Genomic DNA, 23,213 nt, shown 5'->3' with positions numbered 1-23,213 from the left:
GATATTAGGTAACTATAGTTTTATAAGTTGCTTTTTTACTTAATGCTTAACACTTTATCATATTCTTTAAAATTCTTCAAGATAATTTTTAATAGTTACATAGTATTTTGTCCTATTGATGTACCATGATTATTTTAAATAGACTATGTTTTGACATTTAGATTTCTAATATTTGATCTTTCAAATAAGTTAAAACAAACTTATATCCATCATGATGGATATCTTTGATAAGAGATATTAGAAATAGAATTATTGAATCTTTTTAAGTCTTTTGATAGCTATTTCTAAATTAAGAGAGCCTTGTAAGGTCAGCATTACTATTCTGATTTTATAGGTTAAAAAAAGTGAAGTTCAAACCATTACCCTCAATTCAGCAATATTTAAGAATTTAATTTTTGGCTAGGTGGAGGGAAGGGGGGAAAAAAGAATTTAATTTTCCTATACTTACATAAACGCTAGTTATCACTTTACCTATTAAATTAACAAATTTTTTAATGAAAGATATATTTTATGTTACATTTGCTTGATTACTTTTATTTTTTTGTTTTTTGAGACAGAGTCTCACTCTGTTGCCCGGCTAGAGTGCTGTGGCGTCAGCCTCGCTCACCACAACCTCAAACTCCATGGCTCAAGCGATCCTCCTGCTTCAGCCTCCCGGGTAGCTGGGACTACAAGGCATGAGCCATCATGCCCGGCTAATTTTTTCTATATATTTTTTTAGTTGTCCATATAATTTCTTTCTATTTTTAGTAGAGACAAGGTCTTGCTGTTGCTCAGGCTGGTCTCAAACTCCTGAGCTCAAACGATCCACCCACCTCGGCCTCCCAGAGTGCTAGGATTACAGGTGTGAACGCCTGGCCGCTTGATTACTTTAAATCAAACATTTTTTGTGTATTTGGCTACCTAATTAACTTCTTTTTTTTTTTTTTTTTTACTTTTTTCTTTATGTTATTTTTATTTAGTCATATAAACTTTTTATACCTTAAGAACTTTCATCTTTAGCTGGGTGTGATGGCTCACACTATAACCCCAGCACTTTGGGAGGCCAAAGCTGGAGGATTGCCTGAGGCCAGAGTTCAAGACCAGCCTGGGCAACATAGTGAGCCTTCCCCTCCAACCCCTGTCTCTACAAAAAATAAAAATAAATTTAAAAAATAGCTGGGTGTGGTAGAGCATGCCTGTAGTCCCAGCTACTCAAGAGGCTGACGTAGGGGGATGCTTGAGCCCAGGAGTTTGAGGCTGCAGTGAATTATGATCACGGCCCTGCACTCCAGTCTGGGGGACAGAGTGAGACCCTGTCTCTTGGAAGGAAAAAAAAGGACTTTCATAAGTGGTCACATAACTTTATAGTTTCTGCTATTGGTGTCATGCTTAGAATCTCTCAGATTATATCCAAATTTCTTCTAGTTATTTTTACTTTTAATGTTTCAATTAAAATCCATGTTTCTATGTATAGTGTGAGGAAGCCATCCTAAATTTAATTTTTTTTCCAATTTCGAATTATCTGTACTTAGTAAATAATCAATCCATTCTTTTCCCATTAGTTTGAGGCCACCTTTATTGTGTACTAAAGTCCTTATGTATATAATTTGTTTTAGGATTTTCTGGACTATTTCATTAGTCAATATGTGTATTCTTATACTAGAACCAAAATAGTTTTAATAATTATAACTTTTTAACATTTCCATATCTAATGGTATAATCCTACCAATTACTTTTACTCTAAAGTATTTCTCTTTATATATTCAAGACTTCCCAGAAGTTGTTTACAAAGTTTTGAAACTTTCATCAGGTAGGGATCTTTGCATTTCGTAAGTTTATTCCTAGGTGAAATGTACATATGTGTATGCTTTCTCTAACTGGTAATAGTCAGTAAATGTGAAAATAATCTTAATTTTCAAGTAGTTAATTTGTAACTGGCCAAAGCCAATATCAGAGGTACACAATGGTTCGGCTTACAATTTTTTGACTTTACAAAGATACAGAAGCAATGCGTGTTCAGTAGAAACATAGTTCAAGTACCCGTATGACCATTCTGTTTTTCACTTGAAGTACAGTATTCAATAAATTACATGAAATATTTAGCACTTTATTATAAAATAGGATTCGTTTTAGATAATTTTGCCCAATTGTGGGCTAACGTAAGTGTTCTGCGTAGGTTTAGGGTAGGCTAGGCTAAGCTATGATGTTTGGTAGGTAAGGTGTAGTAAATGCATTTTCTACTTAATGATATTTTCAATTTAGGATGAGTTTATTGGGATATAACCCTGTCGTAAATCAAGAAGCATCTGTATATGTATAGCCTTTAATGTTTTTATAATTGAGCAAAAAATACAAAAAATTAATGAAGCAAACATTCAACTCACAAAATCAAAAAGACAAAATGAGCCAAAGGAAAGTAGAAGCAAGAATATTTATATAAAAGCAGAAATGAGTTTATGACAAAGCAGAAAAACAATGCTAATGAATAAACTTAAGAACTGGTTTTGGAAATAGGCACTTGGTAAATCCAACTTGGCCAATTGAAGAAAACAGAAGATTTGGAAATAAGACTCTAACCACTCATCTAGAGTTGACTAAAATGAGGTTTTCAGGGTCAACTGACAATACATTGGAAATCTTGAAAGGAATAGATGCTTTTCTAATAAAATAGTAATTGCCAAAATTAACTAAAAAAGAAATTGAAAACCTGAAAAGTTCAGTGGAAGAAATTAGAACAGTTGAAGAAATGCCTCTTAGAAAGTGCTGGATCCAGATAGTTTTGTGGGTGAGTTCACTTATTTATTAAAACCTTCAAGGAACCGATCATTCTAATCCCTGTATCTGTAGCACAAAGGTTATTTATAGTATTAACGGAATATTTCTTTTATATTCTCTCTCACCTTTATGCATTCAATTCTGTCAAATTCTTGAAGAACTAGGTTTCTGGTTGTATGGCAATTTAGAGGGTACGAAGGCTTCTTTTGGCAACATCCCAGCCGGACGGTTCTCTAGCCCTCTTATGAACGTTCCGGGGATGGGGCTCTGCCCATGTTCCAGTTGTTCCCTTTGGTTGTTCAGGCATTGTTGCCCTTCCTTATGTGAGCCCAAATCTGCCTCCCTGGATTTTGGAACAATCCATCCATATTCCATCCTCTGGTGCTACACAGTATGTAGACTTTTATATTAAGAACACATCATGGCCGGGCGCGGTGGCTCACGCCTGTAATCCTAGCACTCTGGGAGGCCGAGGTGGGCGGATCGTTTGAGCTCAGGAGTTCGAGACCAGCCTGAGCAAGAGCGAGACACCATCTCTACTAAAAATAGAAAGAAATTATATGGACAGCTAAAAATATATATAGAAAAAATTAGCCAGGCATGGTGGTGCATGCCTGTAGTCCCAGCTACTCGGGAGGCTGAGACAGGAGGATCGCTTGAGCTCAGGAGTTTGAGGTTGCTGTGAGCTAGGCTAACGCTACGGCACTCACTCTAGCCTGGGCAACAGAGTGAGACTCTGTCTCAAAAAAAAAAAAAAAAAGAACACATCGTATATTTGAAGACAGATATGTCCTTTTGGTGTGTTTCATCCCAGGCTAAATATACCTACTTCCATCAACTAGTCTTTTTTCATGCAGTAAACATCTGTTGAGGTGCCAGCTGGGCACTGGGCATTGTCATCACCTTACACCCACAGACGCCTTCATCGCTGTCCTGTTAACATGTGGCATTTGTGCCTGGACGCCTTCTGTCAGTGACGCTCACGTGGGATGGGACTGCCTTCTCCTCATTTGGATGCTGTGCTTTGTTAATGCAGCTTAAGATTAAATGATGTTCAGATTTGTGCCCAGCTCCTTTTACACACGAGCTACCCTTCTAATTTTGTCTGGTTGATGATTCAGAACCTTCACAAGACTTGTTCTCTCCTAATTTCTTTTTATTTGGACCTTTGATCTTTTAGAACATTGATTCTGTCAGCCAACGTGCTGTGCTCCCAGTATCGATGCCAACTTGAGGACTCATGAGCAGCCTTGCAGTCTTTATCCAAGTAATAAATTCATAATTAATAATAATAAATAAATTCAAGTTAACAAAAATGTTGAGCAAGGAGAAACAGGGAGTCCGGGGACCTACCAGAGAGACCATGTCATTAATTTAAAAGCACTTATTGATCACCTGTTATGTGCCAAGTGTTGTGCTGGGAGTCAGTCCATTGGTGGTCTCTTTCCACAGGCAGTTGCAGTCTCATGCTATGTGACAGGCAGGAGTAACTGTGTGTACAGATGAATTATAAACTGTGACGGGGCCCCCGAAGGAAAACACAGGGGGCAATGAGCATAACAGCATGACCCATTTGGGGACACCAACAAAGTTGCCTCCTAAGTGACACTTGTGCTGGGACATAAAGCTTGGAGAGAGCATGAGCATGGAGCGAGCTTCAAAATAGGTATAATGTCTGTTTCTCCCTCTTGAGTAACTCACAGTCTTGTAGTGAGTTGTACCAAATATGCCCGGAATAAACAAAAATACAACCTGTGTCACTGCTACAGTGCTGCCATCTCACATGGTCATGAGCTATTCTGGTTTAATATATTCTCATTTTTCCAGTAAAGTCATCCAAATATTCTTGGAGTTCCAGTATTTTGATGTTGAAACTTTTATAACACCAACTCCTTCTTGCACCTGGAGGTTGCTCATAAATCTCTCATCAGATAATGTGTCCTGATTTTCTATGGAAAAATATGGTCCTGTGCTCGCTGTAGGGCAGAAAGAAATATGGTGGGTGATGTAATGGTGATTAGCTGTCCTGGATTTTCTGGGACAGGCCTGATTTTCAGCAGTCTGCACTGGGATCAGATCAATGTGCACTGGTTTTTAAAATGTGGTCACTTTAGATAATAGTGTAAGTGCTGTGAGTTGGGAGTGGGGAGAGGTCAGAGTCACTGCAGAGGTGAGTGGTCCTGGAGGGGACAGGAGCTGGCAGGAGGGGAAGGGCGGCTGGCACGGCCTCTCACAGCTGCTGCTCACTGGGCTCCTCCAGCAGTGCACGTGTCTGGGGTCTCTATCCTGTTCACCTGACAGCGTGCAGTGTGCATATTGCAAAAGGACGGAATTAGGAGGAGAAATCTGATGTGTGACACATCTGTAGACAGAAAGAAATAGAACTACAATTATCTCCTTTTGCAGCAACGAGATAGCTAAAAGTTGGTTGTATTGGCATTTAGCCCAGGCTTTAGAATATTTTTTTCAGCCTTATAAATAAATACCATCTACTTGGAGTCAGAGCTCTGTCTCCAGTGCCTGATCTCCAGGTGTGTTTAGAGACCTAGGCCAGTTGTGGCCAGGGGCCAGGAGCAGCAGTAGCCTGAGCCCTGAAGGGTGTTAGGGGTCTTTGCCTTCGAGAGGGGCTGGGTGAATCACTCAGGCCAGGGTTCTCCTGTTCCATGGGTTTTTCCCTCAGGTGACCCCGCTAAGCAGTCAGAGCTGAGAATTCCGACTCTGCCCTCACCTGCGTCCATGGCTTGCACATCTGCTTTAGTGGCAGACCCCCTAAGGGCAGAAAAATCAGTTCAAAAGAAGCTGAGAGCCAGGGCAGCATTGGTTTTTTCCACTTCTCCCTGTCCAGCAGAAGGAAGGGAAAAATACCAATATCAGAAATGGGACCCTGGCCCTGGACCCAGCTGTAAAGTTCCTAAGACAGAAAACAGCTTTGGAATAAGCGCTGCTCTCACACTTGCACCCTGCTGCCGGGGGCGAAGGGCTCCCCAAGCAGGCCTGGCGCCCCTGGGCTTCTGGGGCCAGACCCTGACCTGCTCAGGCTGTGCTGGGCAGCAGTGTCAGCAAGTGGCTACTGTGAGAAGTGGCGGCTGTGAGGCAGGGCTTCTGTCAGCACTCCCAGAGCCTGGGGCTCCTTCAGAGGCCAGTGTGATGGTAGCAGTCTAGGCTCCCCTGGGCTGAAGTGGGTTTTCTAGGGTGTAACAAGTTCACAGATTCTTCCAGTACCTAACCTGACGCTGACCTTTTTAACGCACAAAATATGAACCAGGCCATCTTCTTAGGAGCCACCTGAGCCTCTCCCAACAGTGCTCTCCTGAAGGCACCTGCAGGCATCATTCTTCCTCATAAAATTCTTCTTCCCCATAAAATGCTTCTCCGGTCACTTCCTAACACCAGCCCATTCTTACCTCTCTCCCACTCCTCAGACCTGGAGGTCCCAACGGCTGACTTGCTTAGTGCAGTAAAGGCCCGAGGGCAACCCCGGTGCCGGCACATGCATTCGTTTGTAACAGCTGAAGGATGGATTGGGCTGCAACTTGATTTCTCCGAGCTGGGTGGGCTGAGCAGTTTCCTGCACTGAGACCAAGCCCTGCCTCAGGCTCCTTGACCTGGGGTTTTCGTCTAACAGTGGCACTGATTGAATTTCTTGCAGTCTTCTGTGACTAGAAAAGAAGAGCAGATGTCCAGGCTTTTGTAGACTGCCTGTTTACCCTCCTCCTTTGATTAGGGATGTTCTAGGAGCTGTGCAGAAGGGTTAGTTCTCCCCAGAGCTCCTACCACAGAAAGTGCTGGAGCTTCTTTTCTAGCAGTCTGTGAAGTGGGTTGGTTTCGAATCTCTTCTACCAGGCAGGAGTTGGTCAGGCCCAAACCAGCCACCGATCCCGCTCACACAGCTGTGGGGGGTGGGGAGGCAGCCCCCACAAACAGCAGCTACAGTCACTGACTAGAAGGCTCAGCGGCCTCTTCTGGGGACAAAGATGCTCAGAGCTGGCTCAGCCGGCCCTGCCCCGCTGGTCCTTCCTCCTGAGGATCACAGAGTTGAAAGGGACACTGGCAGAAAGGGAAAGGAAAGTTTGAGTTTTGTTTTTTACTAAGTAACTGGGCAGCCTTTCCCTCCGTTTTTCCAGATGCTTCTTCAGAAAAGAGATTTCAATGGCATGGACTGTGAAGTCTAAATCTGCTTTAAATGTGTGTTTTGAAGTGGGTCTCAAACCCCTTTGGTGTGCCCCTACCCCCAGCATGCCAACAACAGGTACCCAGGGAACCATCACGGGCACGGCTTGCTCACGATAGGACCTCATTTTAGGGTTGTTGGTATTTGTTTTTCTTTTCTGTGACCCCTGGAGCTTCGTGGAACTAAACGGGCAAAAGCAGTAAATCAGGCAGAAGTGGCTGAGGAGAGCTGCTGTGGGTAAGCAGGGGCTGCCTGTGAGCTGGCCCTGCCCTGGAGTCCCGGCTGGTCCTTACAAACCCTCGGGCTCCAGCCCAGCCCTCACAGTTATGCTGGGGCGGACCCTGTGTCGAGAGATGGCCCCGGATTCCTGCTCAGCTCACAGCAACACCACTGGCCACCACCACCCTCCTCCATGCTCCTGTGGGTGTCTGTGCCACCTCTTCTACTGCACCTGCGTGAGCCACTCCTGGCTGGCCTGGAGTGAAGGCCAGTGTGGCAGGAGCAGAGTGGGCAAGGCCAGAGAGGAGGGACATGGGGACAGAGAAAAATAGGCAGGCCAGGTCTTATTCTTAGCACAATGAGAAGTCATTAGAAATTTTTAAAACAGAGAAATGAGTTTGGTCGGAGTTATATTATTTATTGTACTAAAGGCAGTGTAGTATTTGGCAAAGGGATAAACATGTAGATAATTGAAATAGAACAGAATTCAGAAATAGATTCTCATATGTACACACACACACACACACACACAGCTCATCGATTTGTTTATGATGATAAAAAAGACATAACATGAAATTTACCATTTTAACCATTTTTAAGTGTACAGTTCAGTGGCACTAAGTACATTCATGTTGTACAACCATCACCACCATCCATCTCCAGAACTTTTTTACCTTGTAAAACTAAAACTCTGTCCCTATCAAACACTAACTTATTTCCTCTTCTCCCAGCCCCAGCAACCCCCATTCTACTTTCTGTCTCTGTGAATTTGACTACTCTAGGTACGTCACATAAGTAGAATCATATAGTATTTATCTTTTTGTGACTGGCTTATTTCAGTTAGCGTAATGTCTTCAAGGTTCACCCATGGTGTAGCATATATTAAAATTTCTTTCATTTTTAAGGCTGAATAACTAATACCTTTTGTAACAACCTGGATGGAACTAGGCACCATTCTTCTATGCTAACTGTTGCAAAAATGGGAAAACAAACACCACATGTACTTACTATTAAATTGGAACTAATCAGTCAACACCCATGTGCACATATGTTAGTAAAACTCAATGGAAACCAAGTAGGTGGAAAGGGGGAGGAAGGGATGGGTAAATTTACAGCTAATGGGTACAATGCACACTACCTTGATGATGAGCACACTTAGAACTTTGGCTCAAACTGCACAAAGGCAAAACATGTAATCAAAACGTTTGTATTCCCATAATATTTGAATTTTTTTTTAAAGTCAAAAAAATTCCATTGTATGAATATACTACGCTTTCCTTATCCATTCATCTGTCGATACATATTTGAGTTTTTTACACCTGCAGTCCCCAACCCCTGGGCCACAGACTGGTACTGGTCCATGGCCTGTTAGGACCTGGGACACACAGCAGGTGAGCTGCAGGCAAACAAGCGAAGCTTCATCTGTATTTACAGCCTCTCCCCATCGCTCACATCACTGCCTGAGCTCCACCTCCTTTCAGACCAGCTGCAGCATTAGATTCTTATAGGAGCGCAAAGCCTACTGTAAACTGTACATGTGAGAGATCTAGGTTGCTCACTCCTTATGAGAATCTAATGCCTGATGATCTGAGGTGGAGCTGAGGTGGTGACGCTAGTGCTGGGGAGCAGCTGCAAATACAGATTATCATTAGTAGAGAGGTTTGACCGCACAGAGACCATAATAAATCAGTTGCTTACAGACGCATACCAAAACCCTATCAATGAGTGGCAAGTGACAATTAAGCTGCATCTGGTGGCAGGCATTACAGTGGCAAGTGAAGTGATATACTTCAATTACACAGCTGCATCTGGTGACAGGCTTTAAGTCAGAATCCAAGACTTATTTTAGTCCATGAGTGGCCCGCCCGTTATTTTATTTACTGCTTTGTCTGTGCCTCTTTCCTGCACTGTGCACTTGTCTCAGTCACAGTTTTGGTAAGCCCACAAGCTAACGCTGGCAAAAATGAGTAAAAACAAACATTGCTGGAGAGCTTCTTTGAAAAGGGGGAAAGCCTAATGATGAGACAGCAGAAGACTCTAGGACTGCCAACAAAATGAAAGCTGCATTTAAAAGAAAATACCGGCCGGGCACGGTGGCTCATGCCTGTAATCCTAACACTCTGGGAGGCCGAGGCGGGTGGATCGCTCGAGGTCAGGAGTTCGAGACCAGCCTGAGCAAGAGCGAGATCCCGTCTCTACTAAAAATAGAAACAAATTATATGGACAACTAAAATATATATAGAAAAAATTAGCCGGGCATGGTGGCGCACGCCTGTAGTCCCAGCTACTCGGGAGGCTGAGACAGTAGGATCGCTTAAGCCCAGGAGTTTGAGGTTGCTGTGAGCTAGGCTAACGCCATGGCACTCACTGTAGCCTGGGCAACAAAGCAAGACTCTGTCTCAAAAAAAAAAAAAAAGAAAAGAAAAGAAAAAAGAAAATACCAAGAGTCCTCCTTAAATGATGGGTTCATTGCAACAGGTGATTCACATTCTCCAACCCCACTTTGTATAATATGTAGCAACCGCTATCAAACGAAGCCGTGAAAGCTTCGAAACTGCTTTGCCACATGGAGACCAAGCATCCTGCATTAAAAGACAAGCCTTTGGAGTTTTTCAAAAGAAAAAAACATGAACACAAAGAACAGGAGCAATTATTGAAGGCCACCACTTCATCAGATATGTCTGCACTGACAGCATCATTCTTAGTGGCTAACCACATTGCTGAAGCTAAGAAACCCTTTATTATCAGTGAAGAATTGATCCTGTCTGCTGCAAGGACATTTGCTGTGAACTTTTAGGAGAGGCTGCAGTTCAAAAGGTGGCCTGTGTTCCTCTCTCAGGTAGCACCATAACTAGATGAACTGATGAAATAGCAGAGGATATTGAGGCACAATTGTTAGAGAGTCACCATGGTACGCAATCCAGGTTGACAAATCTACTGATGTTGACAACAGGAAAACAGTGCTTGTTTTTGTGTGATATATTTTTCGGGAGGATGTGCATGAGGTTAGGTTATGTGCACTTTTGTTTCCAACCAACACCACAGCTGCAGATCTGTTCAAGTCTTTGAATGATTATATATCAGGAAAACTGAATTGGTCATTTTGTGCCAGTACATGAACAGATGGAGTGGCTGGTGTGATTGGATGGCTTTCTGGTTTTACTACTCCAGGGAGGTCGCTTCTGAATGTGAGTCTATGCACCATGTCATCCATAGAGAAATGTTGGCTGGACTGAAAATGTCACCTAAACACAATGTTTTGCAGGATGTGATTAAAATGATCAACCACATTAAAGTGCATGCCCTTAACTCACATCCGTTCGCGCAGCTCTGTAAGGAGATGGATAAGTGAGATGGCTTCCTAAAGGTAGATCACTGCCAGAGTTTTCGAGCTACGAGAACTGCTCCAGAGATTTCTTTTAGAATAACAGTCCCCACTGGCAGCACATTTCAGTGACACAGAATGGGTCACTAAACTTGCTTGTGTGACATATTCAACCTGCTCAACGAACTCAACTTGTCACTTTAGGGGAGAATGACAGCTGTGTCAAGTTGGCAGATAAAGTAGCTGCATTCAATGCCAAACTGGAATTATGGGGCAACCAGTGAACATGGGGATTTTTGACATGTTTCAAACATTAGCAGAGATTTTGAAAGAGACTGAGCCAGAGCCTTCTTTCTCCCAGCTGGTGCATGATCACCTATCTCAGCTTTCAAAAGAGTTTGAGCATTACTTCCCAACCACAAAAGACCTCCTAACAGGGAAGGAATGGATCTGCAACCCATTTGTGAATAAGCCATGTGAATCAACTTTGCCCGTGCTAGAAGAGAATCAACTGTTTGAGATCGCAAATGATGGTGACTTTAAAAGTATGTTTGAGACAATTTCAAATCTGCATACATTCTGGATTAAAGTCAAGGAAGAATATCCTGAGATTGCCACAAAAGCACTGAAAAGCCTGCTTCCATTTCCAACATCCTGTCTTTGTGAAGCAAGGTTTTCTGCAGTGATAGCAACCAAAATGAGATTATGGATTAGACTGGACAGGACATAAGCAGCACGCTTCGGGTGTCACTGTCTCCCATCACCCCCAGATGGGACCATCTCGTTGCAGGAAAACAAGCTCAGGGCTCCCACTGATCCTGCATTATGGTGAGTTATATAATTATTTCATTATATATTACAATGTAATAATGAAAACAAAGTGCACAATAAACATAATGTGCTTTAAATCATCCCAAAACCATCTCCGCACCCCCAGTCCATGGAAAAATAGTCTTCCATGAAACTAGTCCCTGGTGCCAAAAAGGTTGGGGACCCCTGGCTTACACTATGTGGTTATTGTGAATAATGTTTCTATGAACATGGTTTTACAAATATTTCTTCAAATCCCTGCTTTCAATTCTTTTGAGTATGTACCCAGAAGTAGAATTGCTGGATCATATGGTAATTGTATTTTGATTTTTTGAGCAACTGTTATACTGCTTTCCACAGTGGCTGTACCATTTTACATTCTCACCAGCAGTGTACAAGGGTTTCGATTTCTTCACATTCTTGCTTACACTTGTTATTTTCTGGTATTTTTTTTTTATAATAGCCACCCTTAAAATGAGTTAGAAAGAAAGAGAATGAAAACTTATAAACTTATGAGGACAGAGAGAATGGGGAGAGACAGCAGCAGATGAGAGATGTCAACAAATCGGTGGGTGATGGAAAGTGAATAGATGATTGGCTGAGTTGGGTTTCAGCTTTCTGTATTGCGCGATGCCTGTGGTTAGGGGAGTAGGCGGAGATAACAATAAGCCTGTTTGTGCTGGAAAATTTCTGAAAAGGCTGAGGAATTGAAGGATCAAATATTTTCAAAGCCTGGGTTGTGAAGCGAAGCTGAAAACTGGAGCATTGGTTACAAGTCTGATAAGGAGCAGTCAGGCCCTCAGGTCCCCTCCAGTAGTCCAAGCCCCTGTGGCAGGTCCCTGTTCCTCCACTCCCCCAAGACGACTGATGAGTCCGCTGTGTAGAGGCTGAACCTGACCAGCTCTCAACCTCCTGGACACCAGGGACAGCTGCAGGCAGGCGAGGTGGGCTAGTGAGAGTCAGCACAGCCCCCAGGGGCTTCCCTCATGCAGCATCCTAAGTGTCAGTAGACAAACCTAATTACTGCATCCACCCCCGCCCCCACCACCACCAAAGCAGGAAATAGGAAGATCCCTTTTTGTAGAAACTGGTCACCTCAAGAGAAAAGATCCACAGATATTTATCATCAGAGTTTTCTACTCAGTCTCTACTGTGAGGTCCAGCAAGTTGACAAGTCCCACCTGTGTACCTGGAACTTTTTGTTTTCTCTCTTGTACATATGAGAAACCAGTAAAAGGTCATCAGATGTCCAGTGGAAGCCTCTGTTATGGAAGAGGTGTGAAGAACCGAGAAAGGAACCAAGTAGAAACAGAAGACTACAGAGAATGTCAAAAGAACTTTATCTCACCTCAGAGAGATGTTGCATCCATTAAAAAAGAAGAGGAGACAATTAAAATCAATTTAAAAAACTGAAAAAGGGTTTTTTGAAGTTGATAATAGCCAAAATAATCAATTTAATAGACTGGTTGGAAAGTAAAGTCAAAGAAATCTCCCAGAGAGAATAAAAAGACAGAGGTGGAAGATAAGTGAGAAAATAAGTGTATATGGTCAGTCTCACAGGGCTAATATCCAACTCATAGAAGTTCCATGAACAGAACAGAATAGAGAGAAAAACAGAGAGAGAGAGAATTGTCAAAACACAGAAATTCCTCAAAGTGAAAGACACGCATTGCCAACAATGAAAGTACCTACCAGGACTCTGACTTGACAAGTGAACAAAGACCCACACCAAGTCAAATCATTGTGAAGTTCTAGACTACCAGGGATGAAGAGAAGATTCTAAAAGTTCAAAAGGAAAACACACACACACATACAAACACACACAACAGGTAATAGATAAAGGACTGGGGAGTCAGCATGGCATTATGCCTGTCGACAGCAATGCTAGATACCAGAAGAATTGCCTTCAAATGCCATCAAGCAATACCTTCAAAATTCTGGAGTAAAAAAAGACTTCCACTTAAAATTCCATCCCCAGACAAAAATGTCAATTGAGTATAAAAGTAGAGTGTTGACACTTTTGGAAATGCCAGGTCTAAAAATTTTAACTTTCCATGCATTCATTCTTGGGAAACTGCTGGAGGATATGTTCTACAAAAATGGTGGCATACAACAAGAAATTTACCAGCTGGGTACAGTAGCACACACCTGTCATCCCGGAACTTTGGGAAGCCAAGGTGGGCCTCCCTTTTATAAGAGAACCTAATCCCATTCAGGAAGGCGGAGCCCTCATGCCTTAATCACCTCCTAAAGGCCACACTTCTTAATACTGTGGCATTGGGGATTAGGTTTCAACATGAATTTTGGAGGGGAAAAAGCATTCAAACCATGGTAGAGATAATGCCTAAAATTGAAAAGAGTAAAGTAGTAGTTGTATAAGGCTGTTGTTTAGAAAGGATGGAAGAAAATACCGGAAGAAATGGCTAAAAGAGTTGAAGGTGATTGCCTTCTACTGAAATGGAGGTAGGAGAGGCAGAGCAGAGGCCTGCTTTTTCTCGTTACTTGTGGTACCAATTGACATTTTAACCATGTACAGGTATTGTTCTGGTGAGAATAAAAATACTTTAAGAAAGCTTGTTTTCAGTCTGATGGCCAGTCAGACGCTGATATTGCATGAGGAGCAACCTTTGATTCCTTCCCTGATGTGATTCTCCATGGAAATCAGGATGCCTTTGGGCAGCTTGGGGCACGGGGCAGACTTTCTGCCTGGAAATGACATCTTCACTTGGCTGCTCTCTGCCACTTGTGCCAGGTATTTTCCTACAGAGTCACAGCAGTGCTGTCCTGGCCATGTTGTTGTGGGAGGCAGAAAAGATCCCACTTTCACAGCCCACCTGCTCCACACCCTCCCTCGCAGCCGCCACCTGGGAGAGCCAGGCAGAATGCATGCGTTGTGTGCTTGGCATGCACGTGGGGCAGGTGTCGGGTGGCAGAGGCAGCCTGGAGAGACCCAGAATTCTGAAGTGAAGCCAAGAAGCCCAAGTCATGATGTTCTCAGGTTGTTGGACCCTCAGGTCACTTTTGCCCACCCCTGCTTTCAAGCAGAAATGCCTCGTGTCCTCAGAGAGTCCTAGGGGGACAATCCAATCTGTAGCCAGTGTCCGAGTCTGACAATTGAGGGGTAATGGTCTCTGATGTTTGAGGAGCAGCCTTCTGCTCCGTCCCTTCTGCCGGTGAAGTATGTCTCTCTCTCCACGACTGGCTAGAACTCCAGATTTATTGCCCCAGATTTATTTCCTCCTGACACTCGCCCATGGCCCTTGAAATTCCAGGGCTGCATTAGTCAGTGAGGCAGAAATCCAGGGGATGGGCTCTGTCTCAAAGGTGCACATGCTATTATGAGGTAGAATGACAGTGTGGTAAAACTACATACTGGAGATTTGTTTTAAAATGTGCTTTGTAATGTTATATAAAAACAATGATCACTTTCCAAATTGGGTTTAGCTCTTTAAATAAAAACAGTAAGCCAGTTCAACCAGAGCAGAAGATGTTCTCAGTTAAAGTGTTAGTTAGTTAAGAGTGTGATGTCTTGATGTGGTCTGTATGAATGCAAGTTGTGTAAGATGAGGCACACCAGGCCCAGAAGTTCCCATGTTCTGATATTTCTTAGGGCAGAAATAGTTTCATGCCATTAACAAAGCTGGCAGCTAAATGGATTCTAGGATACCTTAGTATAAAGAATAATTTACTTTAGAGAAAAGAGGAGAGGGAGGATCTAACCTTTATAGTCTATTAATGTGATATCATACATTGTGCTATCTCATTTGATCATATACTTCTCATGGAAGTGCATTCTGGTATCATCCCCATTTTACAGTTGTGTAAACTGAGGGCCAGATAAGTAACTTGCCCAAGGTCAGGCAGGTAGTGATTTGTGCAGCCAGCATCCACACAGGTCTGTCTGACCCCAGAGGTCATACACCTTCCTGTATCAGTTGAGACTCTTGTTTGCAGGTGACAGAAACCCACTCCAGTTAGGTTAAACAAAAGAGACGTATTGTTGCCTTTATCTGAGTGAATCCAAAGTCCACCACAACTCTCAGGCAGTGTCTCCATTTCTTCTCTTCACTGCAGATGTGAGCTCTTATGCTCTAGATGGCTTCCTCCTTTGGGGTGAAGGCAAGAAAATGAGGGGGTGGCTGGCAGAGGATGGCTGCAGATCACTTCAGGCTTACATCCTCCCAGTTTGGGGGCCCTGTGAAAGAGACAGCTTTGGTCTCCCAATATTCAAAGATAAAATTGCAGGGAAGATTTCTAATTGGTTGGTTTGGATAATATGTCCATTTTTTGAGAACAAGCACTTTGGCCAAGGAGGCAGCTCACTGGTTGCCATCCCCACAGACTCTCATGTGAGGGGGAGGCGGAGGGAGCAGCTTCCCCAAAGGAGGGTCATGTTGCTTACGCAGGAAGCAGTAGGCATGGGCGGGAGGCCCTACCATGCCACATGCCTCTCATTAATATTTTAATATGTCAGAGTGTATCTCACCTCGGTGGCAGAAACAGAAGAGCTGTCACAGGAGAGTGGTCTCCTGGGCTGCCTCCCCAGCTGAAGACATGGTGTCCCTTGCAGACCCCTGGTGAGAGAGAATAAAAGCAGAACCTCAGAGCTTTGTGTAGAGGTTGCTGGTAAGACTGAAGTCCCACAGCCATCCCAGAAGGGCTGGGCATTCAGCCAGAAGGATACTTTTTTTTTACATGAAAACTATGAATTTGGAGCAAGAAGGAAAGCTCAACATGAGCGGTTGCCCATAACACCTAAAATTCCATGTCTTTGCTGGACTGCTCCCAAGGATTTTACATGCTTATATCATTAAAAGGGAATTTAAAAGTTGCATGTGTTAATTCACAATTGCAAAGATGGGGAAACAACCCAAGTGCCCATCATTACATGAGTGGATTAATAAAATGTGTTATATGTATACCATGGAGTACTACTCAGCTATAAGAAACAATGGTGACATAGCACCTTTTGTATTATCCTGAATAGAGCTGGAACCCATTCCACTAAGTGAAGTATCCCAAGAATGGAAAAATAAGCACCACGTGCACTCACCATCAAATTGGTTTCACTGATCATCACCTAAGAGCACATTTAGGAATAACATTAATCGGGTGTCTGGAAGATGGGATGGGGAGGGGACGGGTGTATACCTACATACTGAGTGCGATGCGCACCGTTTAGGGGATGGACACACTTGAAGCTCTGATTCGGGGTGGGGGGGGCAAGGGCAATATACGTAACCTAAACTTCTGTGACCCCATGATATGCTGAAATTAAAAAAAAAAAGTTGCATGTGTTGATAAGGTTGATCTAGATAAAAGGAAATAGATACTTTTTAATGATTTGGAAGGGCCTGAGTTGTAACCCCTGGCTTCCAGCTGTAGCCTGTCTTGTACTCTCAGACTTGCAGATGTAGAGGTGTGGGAGTCCTGTGTCTTGGGTCATAGGAAAAGAAAATATGCCCTGGGAAGTGAAAGTGGCTGATCATAGCAAGAGCCCTGAAGCATCAGCCCCTGGAGACCCATAAGGCATTTTCTGAGCCAGTGAGAGGAATGGTTCTCCGTGTTCTGGTCTTATCCACGGAAGCACGCGTGTCCTCACTGTTTCCCGAGTCGGGCTGGGGGCAGGGAGCGTCCCACCGTGTAAGCCTCTCACTAATTGCTGTTTTTAGCTGTATGATCTCTTCCTGGTGGGTTCCTTGGGTTCAGTTAAGGCTTTTGACTGTTGCCAATGGGATTATTCAAAGCCTTAATTAAGCGCCTGCCAGCTTACGGGGCCACGTGCCAGTTGCTGACACAGACGCAGGCCCCGAAGCCTGGTCATGCCAGGCCCATTTCTCACCCTCATAGCGCGCCCATGAGCTAAGTCTTATGGACATTTTTTGTGGTCTAATTTATTTGGGCTGTTAATGTTTTAACTCTCTTTTTTGTGCACCCATGTTCATGTATTATCTGAGTGAGCTTGGAGCAGGCGATTGATTCTTCAACGAATTCCTCAGTGCCATTGGTTGTATTCCCCATTATATTCCAGTTTTTAATTACCAGTCCTATTCTAGTCTTTCATCATAGGAGAATTTATTTATTATAAAAGAAACTTCCTTGTAGCAGGGTAGGAAGTTCAGAGTAACAAGCTACAGGCAGGCGGTGATGTGTTGTAGAATCAGGCATCGTCAGCTTAGGGGAGATGTCCGTCTGCAAGGTTTCCTTAGTGTCCTCTCCTGTAGACCCAGCCTTTCCCAGCATCAATTCAGTCACTCAACAGTCAAATAAATACTTACTGGCAGCCCCTCGAGTCTGTCTGTCGTTCCCAGCCCTAAAGATCCCTCAGCTCCCTGCACTTATCCTCTTTGTGTATCTCCCGATGCCCAGAACCCTGCCGCGCACTCTGTCTTCTCCCTGGCCTCAGCTCAACCCTGTTTCTCTCCTGGTCTTCCTCTGTCCCCGACGTGGGCAGAGCCTCAGTCCCTTCTTCCCGCCCAGACCTGGCTGCTGACAGGTGGGCCACCACAGCTGGGCCACCGCAGCCCTGTGGACTTGCACTGTGTGCACTGGGCCAGGCCCCGCCAGGAACGAAAGACACACAGCAGATCAGCAAGCAGCAAAGTCACTCCCTTTCTGGTCCCACTGAGCTAAGGGAGTGCAGATGTGTTGCTTTGAGTCTTGGAGGGGCTGTGGGGACAGAGACCCTGTGCTAGGCAGCTAGGAATGGGTTGAAAGCCCTCGATACATGTTAGAGAAAAATCAAAGACTTAGTGCCCTTAAGAATGTTTCACTTTCAGGCATGAAGCGAATCTCCAGGCAGCACTGGGCAGTGTCTCACAAGTGACACAGGGAGTCATGATGCAGCTGTCCGTCTGCAGCCCGGCTCTCTACTCCACCGTCAGCAAGCACAGGATGAGGCCCCCTCCTTTTAAAGGCCTTTTGAGGCCATAAAGGTTTTTGAGGACATTTTATGGAGCTAGAGCACAGTTTTACTGTTTAAAATTATTATAGGGGTTATAGTTACTATATCTTTATTTTTATGACAAGTTGTTGGTTATGCCCTTGATTTATTTGAACCCGGGCTTTTGTTCAAGAACACAACCTCCAATTAAATGTGGTTACTGTGGCTAAAATATGATGCTCTCCTTAGAATGACCCTCTTTGGGGACATTTCCAAAACTCATTATGGTGAAAACTCAGGGCTGCCTATTCATGTCCCTGAGCATGTCTCCTGTGGTCACTTGGTTTCCCATATGCAGGATTAGAGGGTACGAAGGCTGTGGGTTAGACCCAGAGGAGAATGGAAGGGAAAGCAAAGGATCTATCCCAAGAAGCTAAGTGGGTCACCATTTAAACCCATGATACTTCAGAGATGGAAGGAACCTGAGCTATCGAGAGCAATTTCCTCTTTAATGAAAGGAAGGAATTCTAACCCAAAGAGGCAAGGAAGCCAAGTCAGGCCCAGGTGCTCAGGTCCTGGTTCACATACCATCCTCTCTGTACCCCCTGACTCTCCTGGGGCATCTGGGCATACACCTGGCACCAGTCCTGTCCTACTGTGAATCCAACGGAACAACCCAGGACTGGCTTATGGTGTGACTGTATCTTTCATGAAACATCTGATATTTTCAAAAATGGGGAACAGATACTGCTTTAACCTGTAAGAGATTTACAGCCCATTAGAGATAGATATTTATCAGTAGTTTGGGTTCTGCAGAACTCATCTCACCAGAAATGTGAATTTACCACAAGGCATGGAGACAGCCACTCGACTTGGAGACTGAAATTGTGGTCTCACATCTGCCACTTGATCTGCCATGCGAGATCACTGGCAAACCATCCACTTCTCTAGGCCTCTTTTCTCAGCGATACGGGCTTGATGATATGATTGGCTTTGCGTGCCATTACGGCCACTGTCGGTGAGGCACTCAGACCCCCTCCTCAGGCCACTCTGGGCGCTGGCGAGGGCTCACACACAGTGCCCTCCGAGACCTGTCCCAGCTTTTGCTTCCCCTGTGGTCCAAGCGAAGACACCTCCCTCATACTTGTAAGAATCAGATAACATTCTGTAGGTGGAAACCCTCTGAAAACTAAAGTATCCATGGGTTTTTTACTGTGTTCTTGATGAAGATCCCAGCTGGGCTTCCTGACTGAAGGCCAGTGATGATAGCAGGTAAGGCACCCAGGAGGGCAGGGCTGTCGTCATGTGTCCCAAGGATGCTTCTCTTCCCTCCCCACCCAGGAGCCCAGAATCATGCGCAGACAGTAAAAACGGGTTTACTTGAAGTTGAATAATTTTTAGGTAATGTTAAGTAGTGGTTGAACAAATTTTTCCCGTATTGGAAGAACAAGTATTGACGTTGCAAATCATTCAGACCTTGGAACTGAACAAGGTCACAGAAATTCCTGCCTTTGCCTCAGATCCAAAGTGCTATAAAAGTACCATTTGCAAACTGCAACTTTCTTAAGTGATGCCAATTTCAGCATATTTAAAAATCCCTGAATATTTATTTTAACAGGGCATTTCAGAATAAGTGTGACGTATGTGAAAAAAGTGAGGGGAAAAGAAAAAGAGATAGAATTATGGTGTCCCTGAGGTCTGGAAAGCTTTCAATGTCCCCAGTTAATCATTGATGCCTGAGGGCCTGCTGGGCTACCAGAGCTGGCCAGCTGCCGAGGGCCAGCGTGCTTGCTAGGGGACTGCTAGGACGCATGTGGTGCATTAATGATTTACCTCCTCCCGGTGGCAGTTCTCAGCACCCCTTTCTCCCCAGCTGACAGGAGGCTGTGCGACCATCTTCCAGAGGGCAGGCCAGCCCTGCCTAACAGGTGCAGGAAGAGGTGATGACGGTTTGCAGATTCACTGTATGACCAGACTCCCAAGGGGTTTCTGTCTGTAGGAAAGGCTTTCCCTAGTTTTCTGAAAATGAGAAGAAAGCTTTACCAGGGTCACTGTTGCCCGACGTTCCTTTGCATGAACCCTTGTGCCAAGATAGAGTCACAAGATGACATCATTTCATATGGGGGCATAACCTGTGTCACCTTCAAGCATGCGTAGTGTTTATTTTATAGCTCTTTTATTTCCATTGCTAGATTTAAGTACCTTGAGGGCCTCAACAAATTAATGAATGTGCTATGCATTCATTATATAGACATATACTATAAAAGGAATATATTTTTTACTTTAATTTTTTTCTGTTTTACAAAGGCCAGGTGCATTATTTGCAGAACTGTCAGAAACTAATAGTTAACTAAAAAGAAAAAGAGGAGAGACCCACAATCTTACCCACCCCGAGACAACCACTGTGAGCACTTTGTTTCATGTTATAGCAGCTGTGAGTCCTCATATATCCAGATGGATGTGGTCTCCTTCAACGTTTTCAACCTAAGGTCTGATGTGCTTGTTCTGGTGAGACTACAATGGCTTCAGGCATTGGTGACATGTCTTTTGGACACTCAACTTCAGAATCTAAGCATTTCCTCACAGGTACTCAACCTCTGACTGTAATTTAGATTTTGATAGGAAAGGGATTTTTTTTTGTTTGTTTGTTTATTTGTTTCCAGAAATTGTAAATAAGATGGATAATATTGATTTGGAGTTTTGTTTTGTTTTTATTTCTCTTTCACTGAAGCCTGGCTGGAAAGACGGTCTTGTTAGAGTCACAAACTGGCACTGAAGGCGTGACAATATGGAATAACCAAAAAGGGATTGTTCACTTTGGGAATTTTCACTGTCATTCAAGGCTTCCTTCCTTTGGAAGGAAATCAACATCCTGGTTACTGGGAATCAGCTATTGTTAGAGACAGCCAAAGCGGTCTCGGACGGGTTGGGGGCTGAACACCTGGGAAGGACACTGGGCACAGTCCAAAGACAACACCGGTGCTTTTAACACGGCCCTTTCCTCCCTGGGCACGCTTGGGGAAGTGACTGCGTTGGGATGCCCAGGCCGTGTGCGCGCAGTGCTCCCCACGCGCCCATACGGCATCATCGGTGACCTTGCAGGGGCTGTGAGGAGGGTTATTGCTACAGGTCATTGAAGGCTTTCTTTGTAAATGCAGTTTCAGGGTCATTCAGTGAATTTTGGTTTTGCTTCATCCAAATCCATTCTCTCTTGTCTTGGAGTGATACATGCACATGGATAGAAGCTGTTGCTACCACTGTTTTGTATTACAAACAATTGTGCTCTCAGGAGTTTTCTATGATGTCTTCTGTGCATCATCCAGTGCTAAAATCCCACAATTCTGGGTCCTCGGCTGTCATGGGTGAGCCAGTCTGAGCCCTGCTCCTCCCCAGATGAGTCCATTCTGAAGGGCCTGTTGCATTGCAGGTGTTCAACGGCCCTTAGGGAGCTTTCTTTCTCTGGCACTGAAAGTGAATTCTTTTCTCAGACTTTATTGCTGCATTCTTCTCCTCTTTGGGGAGCTATCTTCTCCACAAAGGAGTTGCTGTGAGGCTCAGATGAGTCAAGTACTTTGAAGTGCTAAACACTTAGCACTCAGCAAATGTCAGCTGCTAACTGTTGTGAGCCAAAGGCAAAGTGAGTGACCTAGGGGGCAGCGTATGGAGTTGTAACTTTGCTAATTAGCCACGTTAAAAAAAAAAAAAGTAGAAAGAAACAGGTGAAATTAATCTTAATATATTTAACCCAACATATCAAAAATACCACCTTTTCAACATGTAATCACTAGTTTTAAATTATTGAGATATTTTACATTTGTTGTAGTATCTTCAAACCCCAGTATGTGATGCACACTTCCAGTGCAACTCAGTCTCACTAGTCACATTACAGGAGCACCATTGCGGTGTGTGGAGAGTGGCTACCACCGGGCAGTGCAGGGCCAGCACCTTGCAACTTACTCCCAGCTCCAGGGACCAGCGGCATCTGGGAGCTTGTCCCAGCTACAGCATCTCAGGCCCCAGCCCAGACCTGTAGAAGCAGGATATGCATTTTAACAAGATCCCCAAGTGACTCATTCGCATGTTAGAGTGAGAAGCCCTGGTCAGAATCCCCATGCTTAGTCCTCACCCCTGGGGTTCTGATTTCACTGGTCTAAGGTGGGGTCTGGGCACTGGTATTTTTAAAAGTCCCCCTCGATGATGCTAATACGCAACCAGGCTGGAGAGTCACTTGTGTAGTGGGCTCTGGAGCCAGTAGGCCCGATTCTGCCTGTTTCTACCTTTGAGACTGGAAATTATCAAAACCGTCTATGCCTCAATTTACACATCTGTCAAATGGGGATGAAAGTAGTATCGACTTCAAGGGTTGTTAAATTAGCTGACACATGTAAAGCACTCAGGACAATGCCTGGCGCAGAGTGAGAACTCATGAAATGCAGGCTCTTACCCTTTCTTCTTTTTCTTAAAGGTCCGGGGTTACCCAGAGCCCCAGGTGACATGGCACAGAAACGGGCAGCCCATCACCAGCGGGGGCCGCTTCCTGCTGGATTGTGGTATCCGGGGGACTTTCAGCCTTGTGATTCGTGCCGTCCGTGAGGAGGACAGGGGAAAGTATACCTGTGAAGCCATCAATGGTAGTGGTGCCCGCCAGGTGACAGTGGAGTTGACAGTGGAAGGTGAGTCCCAGAAGGTGACTGATGGGAGCTGAGCTGTCAGTGAACACGGCAGGCATCCCAGGGGACAGCGTCTGTCAAAGTGGGCATCGCCTCACTTTCCTGCGGGAGCCTTCCCAAGGCTCCCTCACACTGAGGCTGCCAGGCCTCCTCCTGGTGGCTTCCAGAGCCCTGCCTGATCAGCCCGCCTGGCTTCCAGACCCCTCTCCCACTGCCCCGCACCTGCTCACCCCACTGTGGTCACGCCAGCCTCTGGCTCTCCTTCCAGCCAGGCTGCAGGGCCTCTGCTCAGATGTCCCCTCCTCAGGGAGCCCTTTTCTGACCCCATCCTCTCACCCCGCTCTTTGTGCTCCTGGTCTTGTCACTGTCTCACGTTAC

General features: G+C 44.5%; 1 protein-coding gene across 7 annotated transcripts in view; it reads left to right on the top strand.

Moving 5' to 3' along the window:
• MYLK (myosin light chain kinase) overlaps positions 1-23,213 on the top strand; it is a 181,978-nt gene that overhangs the window by 27,317 nt on the left and 131,448 nt on the right. For all 7 annotated transcript variants that reach the window (XM_069475118.1, XM_069475122.1, XM_069475117.1 and 4 more), the window contains one exon: positions 22,631-22,838. In XM_069475118.1, the coding sequence (XP_069331219.1) occupies positions 22,631-22,838 (208 nt within the window). The remainder of the gene's footprint in view (positions 1-22,630; positions 22,839-23,213) is intronic.

The sequence above is a fragment of the Eulemur rufifrons genome, chromosome 7 (genome assembly GCF_041146395.1).
Source record: "Eulemur rufifrons isolate Redbay chromosome 7, OSU_ERuf_1, whole genome shotgun sequence".
NCBI classification, from domain to species: Eukaryota; Metazoa; Chordata; class Mammalia; order Primates; family Lemuridae; genus Eulemur; species Eulemur rufifrons.
The sequence above is the reverse complement of the archived record's forward strand: the minus strand, read 5'-3'. Positions and strand labels throughout refer to the sequence as shown.